Consider the following 23943-nt stretch of genomic DNA (forward strand, 5'->3'; position numbering starts at 1 on the left):
AAATCACTGTGGCAACTTGTTCAGGAAACTTGCACGGGCTCTGTAGACTTCCCTCTACTGCATTCCTCAATGTCACTTCCTCTTTCTTCAAGTGGGACTGCAGTAGAGGGAAGCCTGAAGATCTGGTGGCAGGTTAGCAATTGGAATCGTCACTGAGGTACCCTGAATGCTGGCTTGGGGACAGGGGACAGAGTGCTGGCTGGGGAGGATAGGGGGAGAGAGTGAGAAATTTTGGCTGGGGGAAACAGGGTGAGAGAGCGAGAGATATTGGCTGGTGGGGGAGGAAACGGGTGGGAGAATGAGTGAGGTTGGCAGGTGGGGGGAACAGGAGTGAGAGATTTTGGTGGGTGGGGGAAACGGGAGAGAGATGCTGGCTTGGGGTGTGGCAGAGTGAGAGATGCTGGCTCAGGGGGATGGGGGATAACATGAGATGCTGGTTTGGTGTTGGTGGGGAGAGAGATTCTGTTTTGGGGAGGAATAGGGGAGAGATGCTGTTTTCTGGAATGGAAGATCCTGCACACTGAAAGGCACAGAAACATGGAGAAGAGCTCCTAGATGGGGACTAAGCATAGAGATGGACACTGAAGCAATGCTGGGCACGGTGAGGGACAGACATGGAGAAGAATGCTTGATGGGGAGAAAGCAATGAAACGGGGGCATAGAAGGGCTGTTAGGCTCAGGTACATTACTTGAAAAGTAATGATTCTTTCAGAGGGATAATGGGCACAGGGGAATGGAGAGGGACATAGAGGGGAGTGGGGGCAGATGCTGGAAAGGACACATAGGAACAAAATGTAAAATGGACAGGTGATCCTGGGAAGACGGTTATAAAAAAAAGAAAATGGATTCTGGGTCCTAAGTGAATGGAAAAATAAATTGCAAAGACAACAAAAGATAGAAAAAAGTTTTTTATTCTGAAGTTATTGAATTATGTCAGCTTCCAGAAATGTTTTTCAACAACATAAAGGCAAAGTGAAGTACTATGAAAATAAACTTCACTGAGGTGAGCTTTAACAAAGGTGTTCTTCTAGATATCTAGAACAATGTCACTAAGTGAGAAAAATTTGAAAGCTCTTTGTTTTCTCTAGTATAATTTAATGAAAATACTGAATTGTCTTAAAATTCTGGATAATAATTAGCAAAAATATTGTTTACATTTTGTCAAACAAACTTGCAAATTTTGTGCGCAGAATTCCACCAGGAGTACTCATTGACCTCTTCCTTCTTTTTTGAATAGATCCCCCTTCCACAGAACATTTCCTAGTTCCTAACACATCTAAATCTCTCCCTCCTACAAAATCATTTAATCTGTTTTTGCAGATTTTGTAGCCCTGCTTTCCTGTTGGGCCCTCTATTTGGAACCAGACATATATCTGAGAAAAGCTAGTTTAGTGGTTCTGGATTTCTACATAAGTCTAAATTTATCTTCAAGTGCCACCTCCTTACACCTTCCTAAGTCATTGTAACCACGTGTACCAAGATAGCCAGCTTCTCATGCACACTGCCTAAAATCTTATCTAGGTGATAAAGTGTGATGTCCACCACCTTGCTAGGCAGGCAAGTTACCAAGCAATCCTCGTGTCCATCAGCCACCCAACTATCTCTGTGCCTAATGATTGAATCATCAAGTACAGCAGCTGTCTTAACCCTGTTTTCCTGAGCACATGCCTTTGAAGATGCACCCTCTGTATGAGAGATTACATCACTCCTAGAGCATATCCTTTCTACAAGATCACTTCCTGCCACACCTAGGTGATACTTTCCTTTCAGGTGATCTTTCTCCTGTGGTGGCAAAACGAGGTGAGACTTCTGTACTATGGGCTAGATTCAATAAGTCTACGGATACGATCTGATCTGATCCGTGGCTGGGGGGCTGATTCACGCAGCATCCTCATGCAAATTATTGCAATCGGAGGCACACCCCAAACCGACCACAAGGATTGCTGAAGAGCGATCCCAACACATACGCAGACCATCTTCTTTGCCTGTAGATGTCTGCATTCCTGCCTTTCAGCTTGTTTTGTGCAATTTTTTTTTTTAATTTATTACTCAACATGGTTTTAACTCGCAGGTTAAAGCGGAGCTGCACTTCTGCGTGTTCTGGAACATGCTGTAGTGCAGCCCCACTTTAACCCGTGGGTTAAAACCACAGAGTTGAGGCAGAGAGTAGGGTGGCAAGAGCTGGAGAGTTGGGGCAGAGAGCAGGTTTTTTTTGCACAAGCGACTGGTCCTCAGCAGTCACTTGTTTTTAGATCGGCCAGCTCAGTCGCTGTGCCTGAAAATGTTTAATGAATTGCTGCCGGTTACATTTGCATGCCATTTCTCCTCATTTGCATGCATGGATCGGATCGACTCGGAGGTTGATTGGCACCAAGGTTAGTGAATTGGGTCGGAGGAAAATTGGGTCAGTACACGATCGCAAACACGATCGGTGGCCTTAGTGAATCTAGCCCTATATCTTTGAAGGTTTTCTTATATATATCTGCCTCAGTTCCTCCAAATCTACTATTATAACTTTTAGGGAACGACCCTGATCCCTGGACACTATGAGCTCTGCATCTAGTGACTTTGGCCCATAATGCCCTGTGACAGAGTAAGGGATTCTCCCTCACTGATACTGCTATTGTATGGCTGGACAGCAGAGATAGCCAACTGGAGAGAAATAAACTACATCTCCCAGAAGGAACTGAGTTTTACACCTCAGTGCTGAGTCACAGAGGCAGGCCTCAGAAAGAGAGAAGTACTTATGCCCAGGTACTTATGCCCAGGTCTGAATAAGAAGGGGGAAGTCTCAAGGGAAAAAAGTCCCCGAGGGAGAAAGGAACTCTCGGTTTCCCTAGTTATGGGCTAAGGCAGAAGCCCTGGGAAGCTGAATGCTGCCGATGTAAGCTGAATGACTAGAGGCTTGGCTAAGGTAAGCCAACCTTATTATATTAAGGATTGAGAACTATGTCAGTTTGTTGTGTATGTTAATTTAAATGTCAAGTTATATACTAAACTTGACTCTATATATCTAACATTACTGTACAAATGTAAATGAATAATTTGTTTGTCTATGCTTTATGTATGTCGATCTTGTTACCCAGTCTGAGCTCATTGGGGAGGATGAGATATAAAACTAACCAAAATAAATAAATGTGTGGGTCTGGCTGAGACCAGCCCTTGAACTATGCTGAAGAAACTGATTGTCTTAAGAACTGAGAAGGGATTTTGCCTTACCAGGGCCTGTAAGGTAACAGGCTCAAGTTGGTAATTAATAAGGGAAAACTATTACCTGCAAGGGGGAGGAGCCTTAGCTCCTTGCCCCTTGTATCTGGGATACAGAGAGAGCCTATGGGGACTCCTATGGGAGTCCCTGATTGGCTCAGATGCCTAAGACCCCACCCAAGGGGAGGGTCATGAGGCATCTGAGCCAATCAGGGCCTTAGGCCCCTCCCCCTGCATCAGATGATGCATGGGGCGGGGCCTAAGGCCTGCATTGCAGATGGCACCAGCCGGCGGAGGAGCAGGAGGGACTCGTCCTGCTCCCTACAAAAGATAACCGGGAGGAGGGGGGATGGGAGGCCGAGGGAGGGGGGCACTCTGCTGGCAGGAGGGAGTGGGCATCCCTCCTGCCATTCGTTGGCGTCTGGTGGCAGGAGGGAGTAGGCATCCCTCCTGCCATATTTAATAGTTTGGCATCGGTGGTCGTCTGGTGGCAGGAAGAAGTGGGCATCTCTCCTGCCATTTTTGGGGGTTCCCGGGGGGGGAAACGGTCTGTGGATCGGGGGTGGTAGCGCAGGGGGAGGGCTTTTTTGATGGGACAGATGGCATGCGTTTAAGTCGCTACTGTCAGGGCTCTGCACTGACTCAGTCGCTCACTGAACGATTGAGTCGGTAAGTTTGCATGCCCCGATTTTACTTGTTAGTGAATCAGTCACTATTTGCAAATCGGCCAACAGTGATTGAATCACTATCTTTAGTGAATCTGGGCCTAAGTACTGGCTGATGAAAGTGTCCTCATTAGACCTTTTATCCTCCTAATTGGTTTAAAAGTCTGGTAAACAAAGATGAAGCCCGGGATGGGTGATATTTGGGATTAGTTGTGGGAATCAAATTCTAAACTGTGCACAGCATAGCAGTTTTATAAAAAGTCTATGTGCTTTTATAATCAAATTTTAAATAGAGACTTCACTGTTGTACTCTTAGTTAGCCTATACTGCACTAAGAAACTTTTTGATAATTTAAAAAGTTGTTGCTGACCTCCTTCTTGTCGAACCCAACTCATTAATTTTAAAGGGAGTCTGAAGAATTTCCAGAAAACTTGTGCTTTGGAGGTCCTTGCAGGTGGGACGATTTAACCTGCTTATTCATGGGATAAACAGACTGGTGTTTTCTGTGGACATCAGATTGAGTCATATATAACGTGACCATTTATTTTTTTCATTAAAACAGGACATCTATTAATATTCAGTCCCGCCCCCCAATCCTGCCCTAGCCCCACCACCAATCCCGCCCTAGCCCCATCCACAATTTCTTCCATTCATTTTTCATGTACACACAATATCTTATTATTTCATAATGGTAACCATAAAATTTTAAAAAACACAAAGCACCCTATACGCAGAGAAAATGTTAATTATCATTTATATTTGGGGGGGGTTCAAAGATGTCACCTCAGTAACTATAGAAAAATAGACAAATGTAGTGCAAAATATAGACGGCAGATATAAATTTTCAAAACTGACACATTTTGATCACTAAATTGAAAATAAAATCATTTTTCCTACCTTTGCTTTCTGGTTATTTCATGAGTCTCTGGTTGCATTTCCTTCTGACTGTGTATCCTTTCTTTCTTTCTGCACTTAGGCCCAACAATTGTCCCTTTCTATTCCCTCCCTCCTTCCTATGTCCTTAGTGTCCCATCTTATGTCCTTAGTGCCCCCAGTGCCTTCTTCCTATGTCCCCTTCACTGCCTTCCAGCCTTTGTCCCACCCCCTCCTCCGAAGCCAACCTGCCTACTGCCCTCCCTCCCTGCCGCGCCAAAACCAGCCTCCCTCCTTCCCTTCTTCCAGCACCAATTCACCCCCCCCCCCGGTCCACCGCCGCTGCCTGCCAGCCTCTCTCCCCACCTCCCTCCAGAACCAATTCAACACCACACCTCCGGTCTGCTGCCGCTGCTTGCCACCCAGAAACTTTCAGTGGAGCCCTCACAACCCCCCCCCTCATTCCCCCTCCTCTTCTGTCTAGGATTATCAGATGTCCAGATTTAGCCAGACAAGTCCTCTTTTTAAAGGAGTGTCCAGACATCTCTCTAAAATGTGAGAGTTTGTCCGCGTTTTCCTCTCCCCTGTTCCCCGCCTACCTCGGTTTCTTGGCTGCTACTCGTATTTTTGGGAGGCATTAACTATTCAACCACTGCAGCTCTGGATTTCACGCTGTGAAAATCAAGCCTCGTCCTGGAGCTGCAATTGCTGCACTCATAGCAATCCAAGCCTCGTTTTGGGGCTCTAGTGGTTTCGTTCATTACTATCCAAGCCTCATTTTGAGGCTCCAATAGCTCCTCTCAGGATCCACCAAGCCTCACTCTGGCCCTCACTGAAGGGAGGTAAGGAGAGAGGCTGGCATGCAGCAGCGGCTGCAGACCCGGGGGAGTGGGTTGAATTGGGCGCAGGACGAAGGGAAAGAGGGAGGATGGCTTTGGCGTGGCAGGGAGAGGAAGTGATCGCCGTCCCATTGTCCCTGCGCACAACTTCGGGACACTGTCCCTGAAAACGGGGCATTTCGGCGTCCCGAAGCTGTGTATGGGGACAATGGGACAGGGGATCTAAAAACGGGACTGTCCCGTTCAAAACTGGACGTATGGTCACCTTAATCATATATAACTTCCCACTTCCTTTTGAAGTTAAACTTTGGAGTTGGGTGAGGGGAGTGCTCCTAGCAGAATAGTAATCCTATCCCTTTTAAGTGACTGAACAATTAAAGTACATAGAGTGGAAAGCATCATTATTTATGATCTTCTAATGTAGAGAGGGAGAATCTATTAATGATTTCTGAAACAGTAGCGTTTTTAAAGGCTTACAAAAACTTTCACATAAAGAGTGGAATCTGATTTCATTCCAAATTTTTGCAAAAATAAATACAAAAGAACGAACTGTATAGCCTAATCTACATTCTCATTCTATCAATAGAGAACACAAATTATAGGTACACAACTGTTCATGAGTATCAGTGCAAGGTTTAAGGTGAATTTAGCCGTAATTCAGTGTTCGATTTTATATTGAACACAGTCATCTTGAAATATAAGCTAAATAGTTTGCTGTTAATTTTTTTGTGCTCAGCATTTGGACCAATTGGTATAATTGTGCTTAGTTTGCCAGTGAGCAGTAATGGCCAGTATGCCCATAGCTGTAAAATGTGTTGCTGTGGCAAAGCTATTCTAGAGGAGCAGCACCTTTTTTTAATTAGTCAGAAAATATTTTTGTTTCATTTTTTTTTCCAATTCTTTATTCATTTTATCATCTTACAACAAGTACACAATATTACATCATAAAAAATAAACACATCACTTGAATTTCTTACTAATATCATCCTAAATATATAAATTAAACCCTCCCCACCCACCCTTCCCTTAAATATTTCAATCAAAAATATCATATAAATATTATAAACTTATTTAATAATTAACCTTTAAAAATAAATTTATACCATCCCCCTCCCTATGTATAAATATACTATTAGTGAAAAATGATGTCTAATCATTACAATAATTTGCCAATGGACCCCAGATCTTTTCAAAATTGTTATAATTCCCATTCTGCAAAGCAATTACTCTTTCCATTTTATAAATGTGGCACAACGAATTCCACCAGAATGTATAAGTAAGATTTGTTTTAATTTTTCTAGTTACTAGTGATATGTTACATGGCAACTCCTGTCATTATCAATAAAAGTTTGTTATTACTTGATGATATTTGACTCTTTGTTCTCATAGACATACCAAACAGAATAGTATCATATGATAGAACTACATGGTTTCATTATTAATAATGAGAATGACCTCATAGTTGAGCATTTTTTTTGTTCACTGACTTTACTTAACTTCTTGGAAATGTTGACTTCGGAGGCTGTTGGAATCTAATTTTGATATTGTATTGTTTAAAGTCTTTCTTTCAGGAATTGCAATTATGTCCATGCAACCCATTCAGCAAGCAAAGCTTTATTTTTAGTCACTCTTTTAAATAGAATGTGATCAAATAGTCCTGTGTAAAAACTTCTGATGTTACAAGTTCAGCTTTAGTTAGCTGTGCATTTGTGACTATTTGGAAGGAGGTTAAGAGCTCACAAGTAATGTGGCTGCTTAATAGTTAATGTAAATACTTGGTTTTTTTTATTATATGAATGTTTACTATTTCAGAACAGAGCAACCCTTTGTGTTTGAAGCTCTGTTGTACAGATTCTTGTTGATGATTGGATTTATATATGTAAAAATTAAGGATTGTAATTTAGTAATAATTCATTCTTTTAACAGCACTACCCTAACCATACTACTCCAGCATTGTCCAAGAGCAAGGAGAGAGAAGTGGACAAGAAAGATTTGGACAAGTCAAGGGAAAGGTCACGCGAGCGAGAGAAGAAAGAGGAAAAGGAAAGGAAGGAAAGAAAAAGGGTTTGTGACATGTTTATAAATTGGTTTGGAAAAGTTGATGTATACTTAGCTCTACTTTCATCAGGCTGTAATTTATGCTGGCATCAGCAGGAATCTTGATGGAACTTTGAAGTGCTGCCCATAATAGGTAGAAATAGCCTGCAGTTGGAGCACTTCTTCATCTGTTCTCTTCATATTTGAAAGGTCACTGTTTAAGTGCTGATTTCATTCTCAGCTATGTTTTAATCTTCTCCATGGGTAAATGTCAAACATTTTCAGGTGCAATATTAGACTGAAGAATAGCATATACTGTGCAAAGTAGACTTTCATTTAAGAATCTTTCAGATTTAGACATAGTTCAAGATTGAATTTGGAAAGTTAAGGGATCAGAAGCGTAAAAAATGACTATAACTTGATTCAGTAAAATAGCTTGTACAATTACTTAAAATCAATTACAGAAAGGAAAACTATCAGAATGGTTTAAGTTACAAAGCAGATTACCAAATTGAGACTTAATTTGAATTAGTCTTGGAATTTCAATTTGTAATAGCCATGCCTCTATTATATGATGCTAAAAGAAGGGAAACGCAAAAGGAATGTGTGAAAATACCCTGAGAATATGGACACTTAGAACCAGATTTCTAGCATATAAACAAAGAAAATGGTCACCTCAAGAACATTAGATCTTCTGAACATCTGCACAGATGTACTTCATCCCCTTTATTGTACTGCTTCTTTGAGGTTTTACAGCCCAATTGAACCTGCCTGAATGAACCTGCATTTATTAATGGTTTCCAAACAGCATAACAATGCGCAGACAAAAGCACAATACCAAACCTTTGGTGAATGCACATTGATTCTTCTATGCATTCGCTCCATCTTATGCTACCCCCTTCTCTCTCCCCCACTTAGTACTCCCATACATATTTATGTCAAGAAAGTCCCAAGCTATCTGTAGTACCTTGCCACTGCTGAAAGCAGCACCATCTTGTTCAAATAGTCCCAAACGATGCATACCTAGTGCTGCTAATCTATACATAGTCTACCAGTTCTCCAACTTCACCACCATTCCCCTCTAGTCCGGGCCAACACTATGCTTCTATTGAGTGACTTTGACCATTCGAGCCACTGTCATTCCCAGCTGTATCAAAGCATCTTCTCCAACATAAACCCCAAAACAACAAAAATTCAGGAGCGCCGCTTCCATCGTAGGAGGTATTTCATGATTAAACATCTGTGAGAACACTCGTAATGCTTCAGTGATCACTGACATTGCTCCATCCTGAGGGATTTTAGTATACAACGATACCAGATCTAAAGAGACCAATCAAATGTCTACATCCACCTCAATCTCATTTTTCAAAATTCTTAAAAAATGTGAAGAATCCTTTAACTAAGAAGGGACCTTAGCTGCTTCAGTTTTTTACAAAGCATCTAGGAACTTAAACAAGGGTTCCAAGAGAAATATAGAGTATGATGGCAGAAAAGGGCCGACGGCCCAACAAGTCTGCCCACTCAAGAACCCTCCCTCCCAACTAGTCTGCCTACTCAAGAACCCTTCTTCCCTGGAGTATCCATCGTTTGAGCATAACCCTGTAGTACTCCCACCTGTTTGTCCCATCGACTTTTGAAGTCGAGCACGCTACTGGCCTCAACCACCTGGTGTGGAAGATCATTCCATCGATCAATCACCCGTTCGGTGAAGAAGTATTTCACCATGAAATCTTCCTCCCTTAAGTTTTAGAGGATGTCCTCTTGTCGCCATGGGACTCTTTAGAGAAAAGATTTCCTCCTCCACTTGGATGTGACCCGTGATGTATTTGAATGTTTCTATCATGTCCCCCCTTTCTCTGTGCTCCTTGAGAGAATATAAGCGCAGTCTGATGTCTTTAAATCCTGAGACCATCCTAGTGGCCATTCTCTGTATCGACTCCAATCTCTTCACATCCTTTTGATAATGTGACCTCCAAAATTGGACACAGTACTCCAGGTGAGGTCTCACCATGGATCTGTATAACGGTAGTATGACTTCCGGCTTTCGGCTGATAAAGCTCCTTTTGATGCAACCCAGCATTTGTCTGGCCTTTGCTGAAGCTTTCTCCACCTGATTTCCTTATGAAATCACTGGGGTAACACTAGTTAGAAATTAGCAGCTTTCATATCTTCCCAGATGAGAACGCCCAAGTCCCTTTCTGCAGTAGTTCTTGTTAAGTTTTCACCGTTCAAGGATGCACCGTGCATGGATTTCTGCTCCCAAGGTGCATTACTTTACATTTGTTGGCATTAAAGTTTAGTTGCCAAGTACTGGACCATTTTTCCAATACAAGCAGGTTTGCTCCATAGTTGGGCCTGGTTGCGCTGTCAGGTTCTGTTGCCTTGCCCACAACGTTGCATAGTTTAGCGTCATCGGCAAATAGTGTAATTTTGCCTCGAAGTCCCTGAGTCAGATCCCCTATAAAGATATTAAACAAGACTGTGGCACTCCGCTGGTCACTCTCGACGTTTTTGAGAGGATACTGTTTACCATTACCCTTTGAAGCCTGCCGCTAAGCCAGTCTTGTAACCATGCTACCCATTGTTTCTCCTAGCCCTAACGAGTTCATCTTGTTTAATAACCTACGGTGTGGAACACTATCAAACGCCTTACTGAAGTCCAAATACACAGTGTCCAGAGAGTATTTCTTGTATTAACTATGGGTCTCCCTCGGGGGTTGTTTACATCTTTATGCACCTTCGGAACAAAATATATGTAGGGAACCTCAGGATATTTTTCTAATAAAAATTGGTACTCTTTCGTTGTAAGCATCTTTTGTTCATAGTGGAGCATAACCCAGTCAAATATATCCTTCATTATGGGGGCTATAGGATCTTGTTGTAACTCAATATATGATATAGAGTCACTAAGCTGACGCTCTGCTTCTGCTAAATATTGGCTTCTATTTTGGAGGACCGTAGCTCCTCCTTTATCTGCTTTAGAAATGATCAATTCCTTAGTGTTTCTTAGCTGTTGAATCGCTTGGTATTGAGTCAAAGTTAAAGTATATCCTATCTTGGATTTATTTCCCTTCTCTTCAATGGAAGCAAGTTTTGATAGAATCAGATTTTTGAAGGTCATTAACACTGGATCCATCGGACCCGGAGGGCTCCATCTCGATGGCTTTTTACAGACCCAATGATCACTTTGATATACACCTGTATCCTCATTATTAAAGAACACTCAAATTTGTAATTTTCTCAAAAATTTATGAAATGCTATTTTCAGCCTAAAAAAAAATCCGTTTTTTGTTTCAAAACAAATCCTAGGCCAAGTTGTAAAACCTCTTCTTGTGCTCTTGTTAGATGGAAATTGGATAAATTTATAATAAGGGATTCTACTTGTCCCTGCTGTGAAGCTGGGGTTTCACCCGGCCTCTGGATGTTATCCGGCCTCGTCCTCTGGAGCGTCCCCTCTGTACGCTTTGCTCGTCCCCGATGATTTAGTCAAGGTAGCTTTTACTGACTCATCACTTGTAACATTTGATTTATCTGAGAGCACTCCAAATGCCACTTTCTTATGCATCGGGGCCACTACTTGTTGTTTAGTATTCCAAGAATATACTTTATCCATTTGATAATATCGTTCATCACGTTTTAATTTTTTTTATCTTGGGTCTGTTTTATGGATTCTCAGAATTGAAGAAGTGTTTCTTCTAATTCATCACGTTTTTTTATCAAATTCCTCTTTATCTATTTTTTCTTGCATCTCCACTTCCATTGCTGAATTTTTTAATTTTAACTCTTTCAATATCTGCTGTTGTTTCTACTAATAAGATCATAAGATCTCTCAAACATCTATTTAATATCACAGTCCATTTTTCTTGAAAAGCCTTATCCATCGTTGTCAACCTAGGCTCTTTCAATATTCGTAATACAGGGAATATTTTGCATATCAATCTTAACGTAATGAAATAGTTTGAATGTGGAGTGGTGCATCTGAGGATCAAGTTAGCATCCAGGTGGCTGGTTTCTAACGAGGAATGAGCTCTGGTGGAGGTTTCATATGAATGAATGCTTATTAAATCTGTTGTGACAGAGTGTGGTATTATCGATTACAAATTAATATAAGCATGCAAATGTACCTTTTAAAATAAATGTGATGCAAAATAAATTGCTCCTGAGGGCAAAACTCTAAGTGGGTCAAAGAGAGAAGCATGTAGACTTAAAAATCAGTTTGTCAACCTCTCTTTTGACCCAATAAAACAAATAATTTTTTTTTTTTTTTGCTCTTAAATAGCCCTTTTTCCTTAAGCTGCTCCCATTCTGTGAAGTTATCTGCTTTCTTTCAGGGTGACATCCTGGCTAGCCATGGTATCCTAGCTCTGTCCCCTTATTAAAATTAGATTTTAAAAAACAGTTCCTCGGTTAAACATTTGTAGATCACTCAGTGAAAAAGCAACAACAACAACAAACAAACCTAAAAAAACTTCCTCTATTTGCAATGTGTTCATCTCAGTAAGGCAGAAGTAGCTCAGAACTGAGGCATCTATTTTTTAGTATCCAAGAAGGAGGCTCATTTGACTCATATTGGACCACAAAGGGTGAGTGCCTCACTGCAAGTGCTCTTTTTTACAGAGACCATTTGGTTGGTGATTTCCTCCATGAAACCAGGAGAATTTCTCACATTGCTGGACCTGTCAGAGGCATATTTCTATATAACAGTCAGGAAACTGTGCATGAGATTTCTGCACATATGTGTACTAGGTCAGTGTTTTTCAACCTTTTTACACCTATGGATTGGCAGAAATAAAATAATTATTCTGTGGACCGGCATCGGTCCATGGACCGTCGGTTGAAGAACACTGGGCTAAGTCGTGGGCCAGACCCAATCTCCACCCCAGACCCCGCCCCCATAATAGTACTAATTGCACCTTGCATGTCCTGTGCCTCATCGGAAAACCTTCCCTCTGACGTTGCAACGTCAGAGAGAAGGCTTCCAGTTCAGGTGCAGGATGCCCGTAGGAGCCACTGCCCTTGGCTTTGTGCACTGAATCAGTTAGGAAGAGGGAGCTGGCTCGAAGATAACACCTCATCGATCACACCATGGATCTGCAGTTGAAGAACACTGTTTTGGGCTTGATGCATGTGCTGGCCCTGTGGACTGGTAGGAAATTTCTGTGGACCGGCGGTTGAAGAACACTGTACTAGGTCACCATTTCCAGTTCAAACATCTTCTAGATTCTCCTCGAGATACAGCTTGTGACCTTGATGAAGAAGCTTAAAGGCTACCTATAAACACTCTGTAGTAATAGGCTTATCCAATCACACCTTTGACCTACCAAACAATAGTTGACATAACAGGCTGCTTACTCTTTGCCAGTATTAAAATCTCCTCCAATATGCTAAGAAGGTTGAGGGTTTTCGTGCCTTAAGAAGGATCATTAGTACTGCAGGGACCTCACATATTGAATTAGCCTTCACCTCTAAAGAGCCAGGACATAAGGTTAGGTTAGATTATCTTTATTTAATATACGACCCGTCACAGACCAAAGAGGTTTACAATAACAAATCTTTTAAAAGAGAAAAGAACTACAATATTCTGTAGGACAGATAATCTTTCAAGGAAAAATAGAAACAATGTTTAGAGGTAGAAATATTGACAAGCCTCTGACTCTGTGCTAACCCCCATACCCAGTCATCCAAAAGCCATAAAAAAGGGCTTTCAATAGTGCTTTGAATATAGACATCGATTGTTCTGAACAAAGATCCTTGGGCGGCTGGTTCCATAGCAATGGGGCTATAAAAGGTATTCTCCTATCCAGTCCTTATATGCTTGCATAGAGTGTAATGTCGCCTAGAGCTTGTATTGGTATGTGTGATGCACAAATGGAAAAAAGAAAATAAATAAATAAAATAAATATATGTATTTGGACACTGTGCATTGGGTACCCACATTGATATTGAAAAGATGATTGTGCATGTTGAGAAGAGTAAAAATCCAAATAAAAACTGAGAGGCAACAAAAGGTGCAAAGTGTAGTGTGATTTAGGTAACCGTGCTGCATTAAACATTAAAAAAACACAAAAACTTGTGTATTGCTTAATAACGTAAGTCTAGAAAAGAGACCAGGAAAGTCCATGAGAGATGTTAGTGTTCAATCTAGCATTCAAGTAAACAAGGTATCTCTATAGCTTTAGGGGTGTTTCCTTATTTGTACCTGAAGGTTAGGCCTCTCTGACGACATGAAGCCTGAACCATTGTCTGCAAGAAATCATTCCAGCCTAAACCTTGCAAGAAGAGAAAGAAGAATACATCTTTGCTGTTTCTGCCTGATGCATTCTGGATATGTACCAGAACTGTATTCTAGTCAAGGACATCCAGCTATGCCTACATGCTCAGTCTGTGAATCTTGGGGGAATTATGGCTCCTGTGCTGGTCTTATCTAACAAAGGCGCCTCTGCTTCACAGCTTGTGCGAGACTCTATACAGAAAGGATATTCATTGAAGTTATGTTTCTGGATTGGTCCAGAGAGGTCATCTGACGAGATCCAAGTGGAACGTGCTAATTATTAGTTTAGTCTATGCTGGGATGTGAGTGAACTTGCATCTTATCATAGGTTTCTCTGTGTATCTTCTATAATAATTAAAGAGCTGAACAGTTACCTCTTGTGACTCTCTGCCTGAGAGAGAGAGAACCGGACTTTAAACAGATCTGGATTCCATCACATAAAGGAAACCTTTGCTGCCAACCTAATTTACAGCTGGACCAGTGACTGACAAACTCTTGTTCCTGTATCAAGGGAATTCATATCTTTCGTGCTGAGAAGAATAATTCCATCTCCTGGGCTAAGGCCTAATTGGATGGTGAGAATAAGGAACTTATCTATCTTATCTGCTGGGGTTAGATAAAAGTATTCTATTTGTTGTATAGGATAAGGATTTGTAAAGCTACACTTGGTGATAAACTGTAATAGATTGCTGCTAATCAGGAATTATTATTATAAGGAATTATTTAGAGTGTAAGAATTAGTTTTACTCATTTATCTAGTAAGTGTGGTGTGATAATTATGTACTGAGTTTCATATATGTATTCGGATATTTTGTGAAGAATAATCATTATTTGCTGCTGGCTTATGAACTGTATTTTTCTATTTTCATAATAAAAGTATTCTTCCCATAGCCTTGGTCTCTATTCTTAGTATAAACTGGCAAAATAACGAACCTTGGGTAAGGAGATTATGGTTTCCCCTAGAAAACTAACAGGCACGAATTTGTTTATGTAACTGATTAGTCATCCATAAATCTTTCTACATAGCTCTTCCTGCATATTGCGATACATTTGAACAGCTGAAGATGATGAGTTAAAGGGAAGAATTCCTCATTTTCCATGCACTAATTTTAAAGAGGAATGCTAATGAGGGAGAGAAACTTAGCAAAGATTAGTTTACCAGCTCTGCACAATGTAATGTTTCAAAAATTTCTTTGTTATTGTGCTAAAACTGAATTGAAATTCTACTTTTTATATAATGTGAAGGTTGGTTAATACTAAAACTGTGGTACTGTATTAAAATCTCCCATCTAATCAGTAAGATTTTGTATAGGGAGGGTAAATTAATGATGATAAACTCTGGAAAGGAAAATAAATTCCATTTTATTGTTTTATTAATTTTATGATCTTATCTTTGTTTTATGTGGTGGTGGTTTTTGTTTTATTATTCTTTAGTGTTAATTGTATTATTGTCTGTTAATTATTTTATCTTGCTTTGAGACTAAAGGAACTTCAGGTTAAATATTGGAAAAATAAATACAGGCAATCCCCGGTTTAAGAACGCCCGACTTACATCAAACTTGTACTTACAAACCGGAGTCCTGTCACTCGCTTCTTGTGTCAACGCACCCCTTCTTCCTCCCTTCCTGTTCCAATGTGACCCTCCTCCTCTATTCTATGTCCCAATATATAGAAACATAGAAATAGACGGCAGATAAGGGCCCACGGCCCATCTAGTCTGCCCACCTTAATGTCCCTCTCCTACCTTTGCCCTGTGAATAGATCCCATGTGCCGATCCCATTTGGCCTTAAAATCAGGCACGCTGCTGGCCTCAATCACCTGTAGTGGAAGACTATTCCAGCGATCAACCACTCTTTCAGTGAAAAAGAATTTCCTGGTGTCACCTCGTAGTTTCCCGCCCCTGATTTTCAACGGATGCCCTCTTGTTGTCGTGGGACCCTTGAAAAAGAAGATATCTTCCTCCGCCTCGATGCGGCCTGTAAGATACTTGAACGTTTCGATCATGTCCCCCCTCTCTCTGCGCTCCTCGAGCGAGTATAGCTGTAATTTGTCAAGCCGTTTTTCGTATGGTAGATCCTTGAGTCCCGAGACCATCCGGGTGGCCATTCTTTGCACCGACTCCAGTCTCAGCACATCCTTGCGATAATGCGGCCTCCAGAATTGCACACAGTATTCCAGGTGGGGCCTCACCATGGATCTATACAATGGCATAATGACTTCCGCCTTACGACTGACGAAACCCCTTCGTATGCAGCCCATGATTTGTCTTGCCTTGGACGAAGCCTGCTCCACTTGATTGGCAGACTTCATGTCCTCACTGACGATTACCCCCAAGTCTCGTTCTGCTACCGTTTTTGCTAGGATCTCGCCATTAAGGGTATAAGACTTGCATGGATTCTGGCTGCCCAGGTGCATAACTGTGCATTTTTTGGCATTGAAGTTGAGTTGCCATGTCCTAGACCATCGCTCCAGTAGGAGTAGGTCGTGCATCATGTTGTCGGGCACTGAATCTTCGTCTGTTGTGCATTTGCCCACTACATTACTCAGTTTGGCGTCATCGGCGAATAATGTTATTTTACCTCGAAGCCCTTCTGCCAAGTCTCTTATAAAGATGTTGAATAGGATTGGGCCCAAGACTGAGCCCTGTGGTACTCCACTAATCACCTCCGTCATTTCGGAGGGGGTGCCGTTCACCACCACCCTTTGGAGCCTACCTCTAAGCCAGCTCCCAACCCATTTCGTCAATGTGTTACCTAATCCTATAGAACTCATCTTGCTCAGTAACCTGCGGTGTGGTACGCTATCGAATGCTTTGCTAAAGTCCAGGTACACGATGTCCAGGGACTCCCCTATATCCAATGCGCCCTTTGTCATTTTTCCCTCCATTCTGTGTTCCAAAATTGTGCCTCCCGTGGGTGTTTACCTCCTCTGGCTGGCTCCCTCTTCCCATCGCAGTTCTGTTTGCAAAGCCGCAGCTCGTAGCTGACTCGGCGGCCTGACCCATCATGCTTCCCGCGGCTCTCTCCCAGTGGCCGGCTCTCTTCTCCCAGTGGCACTTTGCAAAGCCGTAGCCACTGGTTCCAGCACGAGGCTCGCGGCTGACCCAGAAACCTTCCCTCACGTCAGAGGTAAGGCTTCTGGGTCAGCCACGAGCAGGAACCAGCAGCCATGGCTTGAAGTGCCACTGGGAAGAGAGAGCCAGCCAGAAGAAGTAAACACCCATGTGAAGAACGAAGGGTCAGGCTGCCGGGTCAGCTGCATGCAGGAGCCATGGCTGCAGCTTTGCAGAGAGAACTGTGATAGGAGGAGGGAGCTGACCAGAGGAAGTAAACACCCATGGGAGGCACAAATTTGGGATGCAAAATGGAGGGAAAGATGATGAGGGGTGCGTTGATACAAGGAAGGGAGAAGGAGGGACATGGAAGGGAGGAGGAGAGGCGCTTTGGGACAGTGAAGTAGGCAGCTGTCCAGGCCTACCTCAAAGGCGACCTCACACGCTATATACTGGTTTCAATAAGTATATATTTATTTAGTCAATCAATAACAGCTTACAGAAATAAATCATTTAGCATATAGCGTAACAGAAGGTGATCTCCAGGCCTGAAGATCCTCTGAAGTCTGTTCTGTTCACTTCCTCTTAAAGGCCTGTTTTTATACATTTCTTAGTGGCCAACACCACGTTGGCCTAGATCACATGATACATCCTTATTGGCTATTTTCCTATGCATTACTGCCTAACTACATTCATTTATTGGCTGGTTTACCTGCGTCATGTTATACGTTCGCTCTGTTTACCGTAAGACCTAACCTTTTCCCAGAAATGCCTCTTTCCTATACCATATAAGCAATTCCGAGCATCAAAACCCCCTCCCAGCTGTACCACATTTCTGACACTTGCTATTAGATGATAATTCTTGAGAATTCTATCTTCTGAGAATTCTATCTTCGGACCATGGTCTGTGTTTATCTTTTCATGATATCTGGCTGGGTGGGCCCTGGTGCCAAACCGCAGCATTAGGACCTGTTAGTTTCTCTCAAGTTTCACTGACATAGTAGTTAACTTAGCTTAAAGACTGGGTATTTCCCCATCCTTGTATGCCTTCTGGTAAATGGTGTGAAATATCTTTTCACAGTTAATCTACTGTTTCTATCAGCTGCAGAGATAGATAAGATAGATGTCAGTTGCAGAGAGAGAGAGAAAAGTTTCTGTGAGCTTTGGCTTTTCTTAGTTATCCTACTTCACCTGTTTTATCTTCAGGATTTAAAAGGATTTTCCCATATCAGAATTTTTCCATGATTTTTCTTCTTTCCATCTCCCTCCTCCTCTCAACAGGTAGGGAGAAGCAGGGTCGCGCTGGGACACAGAAGGAAGGGAGAGAGCACAAACTTCGGAAAAGGATGGAAGGAAGAAAGGAAAAAAAGAGGGAGGGTGCATGAACTTGGGAGATAGGATGGAATAGTGGAGGGAGTAAGGGAAAGAAATACTGAGGTGGGGGGAGGGAATAGAAAGGGAGAATTGTTGGGCATGGGTGTCTGAGTGAGAGAGAAAGAGAGTGCACATGGGGAAATGAAGAAATAGGTGAATTGTTGGGCATAGGGAGGGGGAAAGACATATTGGACGTGGTGGGAGAGGTGTGAGGTGCAGATGATGAGAGGGAGAAATGTTGGATGTGGTGCTGGAGCAGGACAGTGGGACAGATGAAGAACAAAAGTAAGTGTAAACCTATTTTTTTTTCTATTTAAACTGCAGTACTTTGTTTTGTGGACTGTTTCTTTTAAATTTTTATAGACTGTGTACTGTACAGGATCCGAGTTACATAAAAATTCAACTTAAGAATGGTTTTTAAAAAACAGAACTCGTTCTTAACCCGGGGACTGCCTGTATAAAGTCGATATTGTGCATCTGGATTTTTCAAAAGGTGTTTGACAAAGTACATTATAAAAGACTTCTGAGGAAATTAGAAAGTCATGGGATAGGTAATGTTCTATTATCTATTAAGAACTGGTTGAAAGATAGAAAACAGAGAGTAGGGTTAAATAGTTCATATTCTCAATGAAGAAGGGTAACTAGTGGGTTTTTGTAAATCAAAATGTCTATCTATCTATCTATCTATCTATAAATAAATGAATACAGTGACAAGTGTTCAGCTATTACACTTATCTCTGAACTAATGCTTACAAAGTTAATTGCTTTAGTAAAGAGAAGAGGCCTCAGATTCCCGTGTGTTGTCAGTAAATTTACTCAACAACCACACTAGATAGGAAAAAAACCTCATCAACACTCTCCCTCTCCTAACTATTGGTACCACAAAAATGTTCTGAAATTTTCTTATATGATTCATATAAAGAACTTAGCTCTATTAGGCAGGGAATTCTTGTTGTTCTATTATTCACTTCCTTCTTGTTTCGTCTTTGCCTGGTCCATGCCCGCCAAGGTAAAGCTAGCTGGCGTTTCACTGTGTAGCTGCATCAGGGCGGTGGACTCCTGCATGCAAAACATACAATACAATACATGTAGCAGTGTCAGAGTAAGAATAATATCGGAATACTTCTCTCTGTATTCAAACTTACTCGTACTTACTGGTACATTTTTGTGGTACCAATAGTCAGGAGGGGAAGAGTGCCGATGAGGTTTTTTCCCTATCTAGTGTGGTTGTTGAATAAATTTACTGACAACACATGGGGATCTGAGGCCTCTCCTCTTTACTAAAACAATTAACTTTGTAAGCATTAGTTCATCAGAGATAAGTGTTATAGCTGAACACTTGTCACTATATTCATTTATTTTTTGAAATTATTTTTTGAAGTTATTCAAGATTACACATGAGAGGTATTTTTGTGAATAAATAGTGGGTTTTCCCAGGGGTGTGTGCTAGTTCTGCTGCTTTTGAACATATTTATCAATGATCTTCTAGAGAGAGGAATAATTAGTGAGATAATTTAAATTTCTCTATTGCCCTCTAGACTGATACAGTTCTTTATCCCAGGACAAGCAGGCAGCATATTCTCACATGTAGGTGATGTCATCCACGAAGCCCCGATACGGACAGCCTCGCAATCAGACTTGTAAAACTTTTAGAAAATTTGCGACTGCCGCACCGCACATGCGCGAGTGCCTTCCCGCCCGATATAGGGTGCGCGTATCCTCAGTTCTCTGCGGAGCCAAGAAGTCCTCATTTCGACACTCTGCGCTAGACTTAGTTCTACTCGTGCCTTCTCTCACCGTGGCTCATGTTTTTTCCTTACAGGGTCGCTGTGTTTATTGCGCGTTTCATTCTGTGTCCCGGCCGGTCACAGGCTTCAAGAAGTGTAGCCGCTGCTAGCGCGCGATCTCCCTCACTGACCCACACAACTGGTGTGTACAGTGTTTAGGACCTGACCATCATCCGGAGTCGTGTGCCCGCTGTGCTACGCTTCAATCTCGAGCCCTTAAATGTCATCGAATTCAGGTAGAAAAAATATTCAGCGGCATGGATAGGCCTTCATCTAAGGCCCTGACCCTGATTCCGATCTCAACCCCGAATCCAGTCAAGTCTTCTATGGGGCTATCACCTTTCACCTCGACCTTAATCAAACCTTCATTTGGGAAGTTCTCATCTTTGGGGGAAATCAGCTAAATGTTCTCCTGAGGAGCCGTTATCCTCACTGTCTCCCTCAGGTAAGATAGCTAAGCCAACTCCTCCAGACATGCCACCCTTAGAACCGGTGGTTTTGAAGCTTCCCAAGAAACGTGTCTCAAAATCCAGACATCTTTCTTCTTTGTGTAAGCTAATGCGAGCACATATTATAGAGAGGATCACTTCTGCATCTTTCTGTGTCCTACAAATTTTTAGTGTTCACTGAGACTTTTTTCTCATCCTGTTGGATAACAAAGTGATGAGCTGGGCCCACCTTCATAATTTCCAGACTTCAGTGTTTGAAATTTCTCATTTCTAAAAGCCTGCCACATAAAATCGAGTTTGCTTCTGTGTAAGATGTGGTAACAGACCTCCATATATTTAATCATAATTTTCATTTGGTTATTTTCAACTTTAGGATCATTCAAACAATGACCGTGAGGTGAGCCAAGAATTAAAAAGACGGAAAGAGGAAAATGGAACAGGTAAATAAGGATATATATATTTTTTTTCTTCGATTTGTTATATGTTTCCAACCATTCCACAGAGATTCATGAGCTCCATATTATTTCAGGTGGCTCTTCCAAACATAAAAGTGAAAGTCCTTCTGATTCCCCTCGTTCAAATGAGAAAGAGAAAAATAAATCAAAATCTTCTAGCAAAGAAAAGAGTGATTCACTGAAACCTGAAAAGATGGAGAAAAGTTCCTCTGGAAGCAAGAAGGTAGATAACCTTTCCCATTACCCCACTCTAGTAAATCTTTTTTCTGTAATATAGACTCCTGAAGCCTCAGATGATGGCAGTCAATTAACTTGATTAGTGCTTATGAAATGCCAGTTTGCAATCATGACCTGGATAACTTAATGACTTAGTCAGAACTATTGCACATCGTAAGCAGTTTCAGAACTTTAAGGAGAGAGTTTCTCATATCCCTGTGAAACTCGTTTCTTGGAAGTAAATAGCCCAGATTCTAATGATCTTTCAGTGTAAAAGATGGACCATGTTATGCTGGCTCACATTCTCTATGAAGTGAATGTAAACCAACAGTAAACACAATTCATTTTCATAAGTTTCTTCTGGTAGTTTATTCCCCCATAAGCAATGGGAGGTTCCTGCTGGGATTTCAGTACTTATGAACACCATCTAGTTTTTATTCTGGGCATTATATTCCCTGTTGCTTCTCCTTCCAGATAGCCTATCATATATGGCATTGCTGTTTGATTTTCTCCATTAAAATTCCTCCTGTTGCTGTTTAATGTCCCTTACTTTGTATCCTCAGTACTGCTTATTTATAAGGACAAGTCGGGCAATATTGAGAGATGAATGGATCGTGTCCTTTACATACCAGCATTTCATGGTGCATTTTGCTTTTGTGCAGCTAACAAGGATAACTTCAGAATTGCAAATGACTACTTGCCTTTAAATTTCAAATAGTCAAGGACAAATTAGCATTTACATAAAGAGAGGGCCATTTTTTAGAAAAGGACATCTAAGATCAATTTGGATGTTTCCTGCTAAATGTCCAAAGTCTGAGGCACAGAAATGTCCATTTTCGAAAACCAAACTGCTAGATGTCCCCAAAGTTTTTTTCTAAAATTCGCCTACTTGGACGTCTAGGCCGAAAGAACATCCAACCCTTAGGATACTTAATTTAATACCCCATTTTCAAACAAACGTTCAAGTTGAATATACCCAAATCCAGACCATTTGGATATGGGAATGGCCATTATTGTGATGGACTGGCCACACAGACATGCCAACAGAGCAGTGGGACACCTTAGAGGGCATTGCCATAAACTTCACATAAAGTGTGCTAGATGTACATCTCATCATATATCCCTTAAAATTTATTGTGAGCCCTCCAAAACTCCCCCAAACCTAATAGATCAAGGTTGTCTTGTTGGTTCTTGAGGGACACAATCCATTTGGGTTTTCAGGATTTCCCCAATAAATTTGCATCAATTTCCAAATATTCAAAAAGCTATTGTATAAGTACTTTAAATTCCATTCAATTACACACTTTTTAAAAATGTGGATGTTGTTGTCATGATAATCTGATATTGAGTATATTTAAGAAAATTGTTGTATTTTAACTATTTGTAATTACTGATTGTCCAGTCTTCTTCCTTGTAAACTGCCAAGAAGTCGTTTGATTATGGCAGTATAGAAGAATAAAGTTTTGTAAAGTTATGTTATATTATCACAAATCACAAAACATATTCTTACCACACATTTAATATCAAACCACATACCTCCGTGAACCCCCCTCCCCCCCCACACATAATCAGAATAATAAATTATAATACAATACATAAATAGAACAAACATCCATTGATTTTCACTTCCAGTCCTGGAATGCAATCTCTGTCAAATCTATATCTATTCTTCGTCTTTAACAGAAAGACAGTTTATATTCTCCAGATTACACTCCACTGGATCTTTTGTTGAATCACGAAAAACAGCCCATCACAGGATCTGTAGTTAGAAAAAGAAGGATGTAGATTGGGGAACTGGACAGACTTGCATGGTCTGTGTCCCAGATGTGGTGATTTGGTGTAAGATGGGCTGAGGAGGGCATCAATGGGAACTCCACTAACTTGGAACATGAGGATGTTACTGGCCAGACTTTATGGTAGATATCCTGCAAGTAGGATGGTTGGATAGGCTGGAGTGAGCTTTTGCAGTAACTTCAGTATTTGAACCTAGGACAATACCAGGTGGACTTTACAGTCTACAACCCAGAAATATCAAAGTAGAGACAAGTTAATATGGGTATAACTAATGGGAAGACTGGATGGACCGTTTAGGTCTTTATCTGCCGTCATTACTATGTTACACTCCGCTGAGTCTCTTGTTAAGTCGTAAGCAGTCAGCCCGACATAGAACTGTGTTTCGCCCACTGGCGTCTTCAGGAGCTGTAACTGGTTAAGGCTCTAATCTCCTCTCGAACCTTCATAAATCATTAAAATAACATTACAACCTAACTACACATCAAAAAAGAATTACTCTCTTAAACCTTCCACATACCATTAAAATATACATCTTCAACACAATGCAGAAACCAGGGGTTTGAGAGGAGAATAGAGCCTTACTCAGTTACAACTCCTGAAGATGGCAGTGGGCAAAACACAGTTTTGTGTTGGGCTGACGTAACAAGAGACTCAGCGGAGTGTGATGGGCTGTTTTTCGTGATTCAACAAAAGATCCAGTGGAGTGTAATCTGGAGAATATAAACTGTCTGTCTGTTAAAGACGAAGAATAGATATAGATTTGACAGAGATTGCATTCCATGTACTAGACCCACCTACCATATACTAGTCTATCACCCCAGTAGCCCTCATGGCATCTATATGGCAGTAGAATAGGGTTTTGGTGGGTTTTAGTGGGCTTACACTTTCCACCATAAATGTAGTAGTTAGAGTGGCTTATGGGC

The 23943-nt window shown here is 41.4% G+C and overlaps 1 protein-coding gene across 11 annotated transcripts in view; it reads left to right on the forward strand.

Moving 5' to 3' along the window:
* The window catches only part of THOC2 (THO complex 2), a 294745-nt gene that overhangs the window by 253644 nt on the left and 17158 nt on the right, over positions 1-23943 (forward strand). For 8 of the 11 annotated variants that reach the window (XM_033944982.1, XM_033944978.1, XM_033944980.1 and 5 more), the window contains 3 exons: positions 7511-7648; positions 20929-20995; positions 21085-21233. In XM_033944982.1, the coding sequence (XP_033800873.1) occupies positions 7511-7648; positions 20929-20995; positions 21085-21233 (354 nt within the window). Of the gene's footprint in view, positions 1-7510; positions 7649-20928; positions 20996-21084; positions 21234-23943 lie in introns of those variants that run through there. The other 3 variants (XR_004539500.1, XR_004539501.1, XR_004539502.1) reach the window with 2 other exon arrangements.

This window comes from Geotrypetes seraphini, chromosome 5 (genome assembly GCF_902459505.1).
Source record: "Geotrypetes seraphini chromosome 5, aGeoSer1.1, whole genome shotgun sequence".
Taxonomy (NCBI): domain Eukaryota; kingdom Metazoa; phylum Chordata; class Amphibia; order Gymnophiona; family Dermophiidae; genus Geotrypetes; species Geotrypetes seraphini.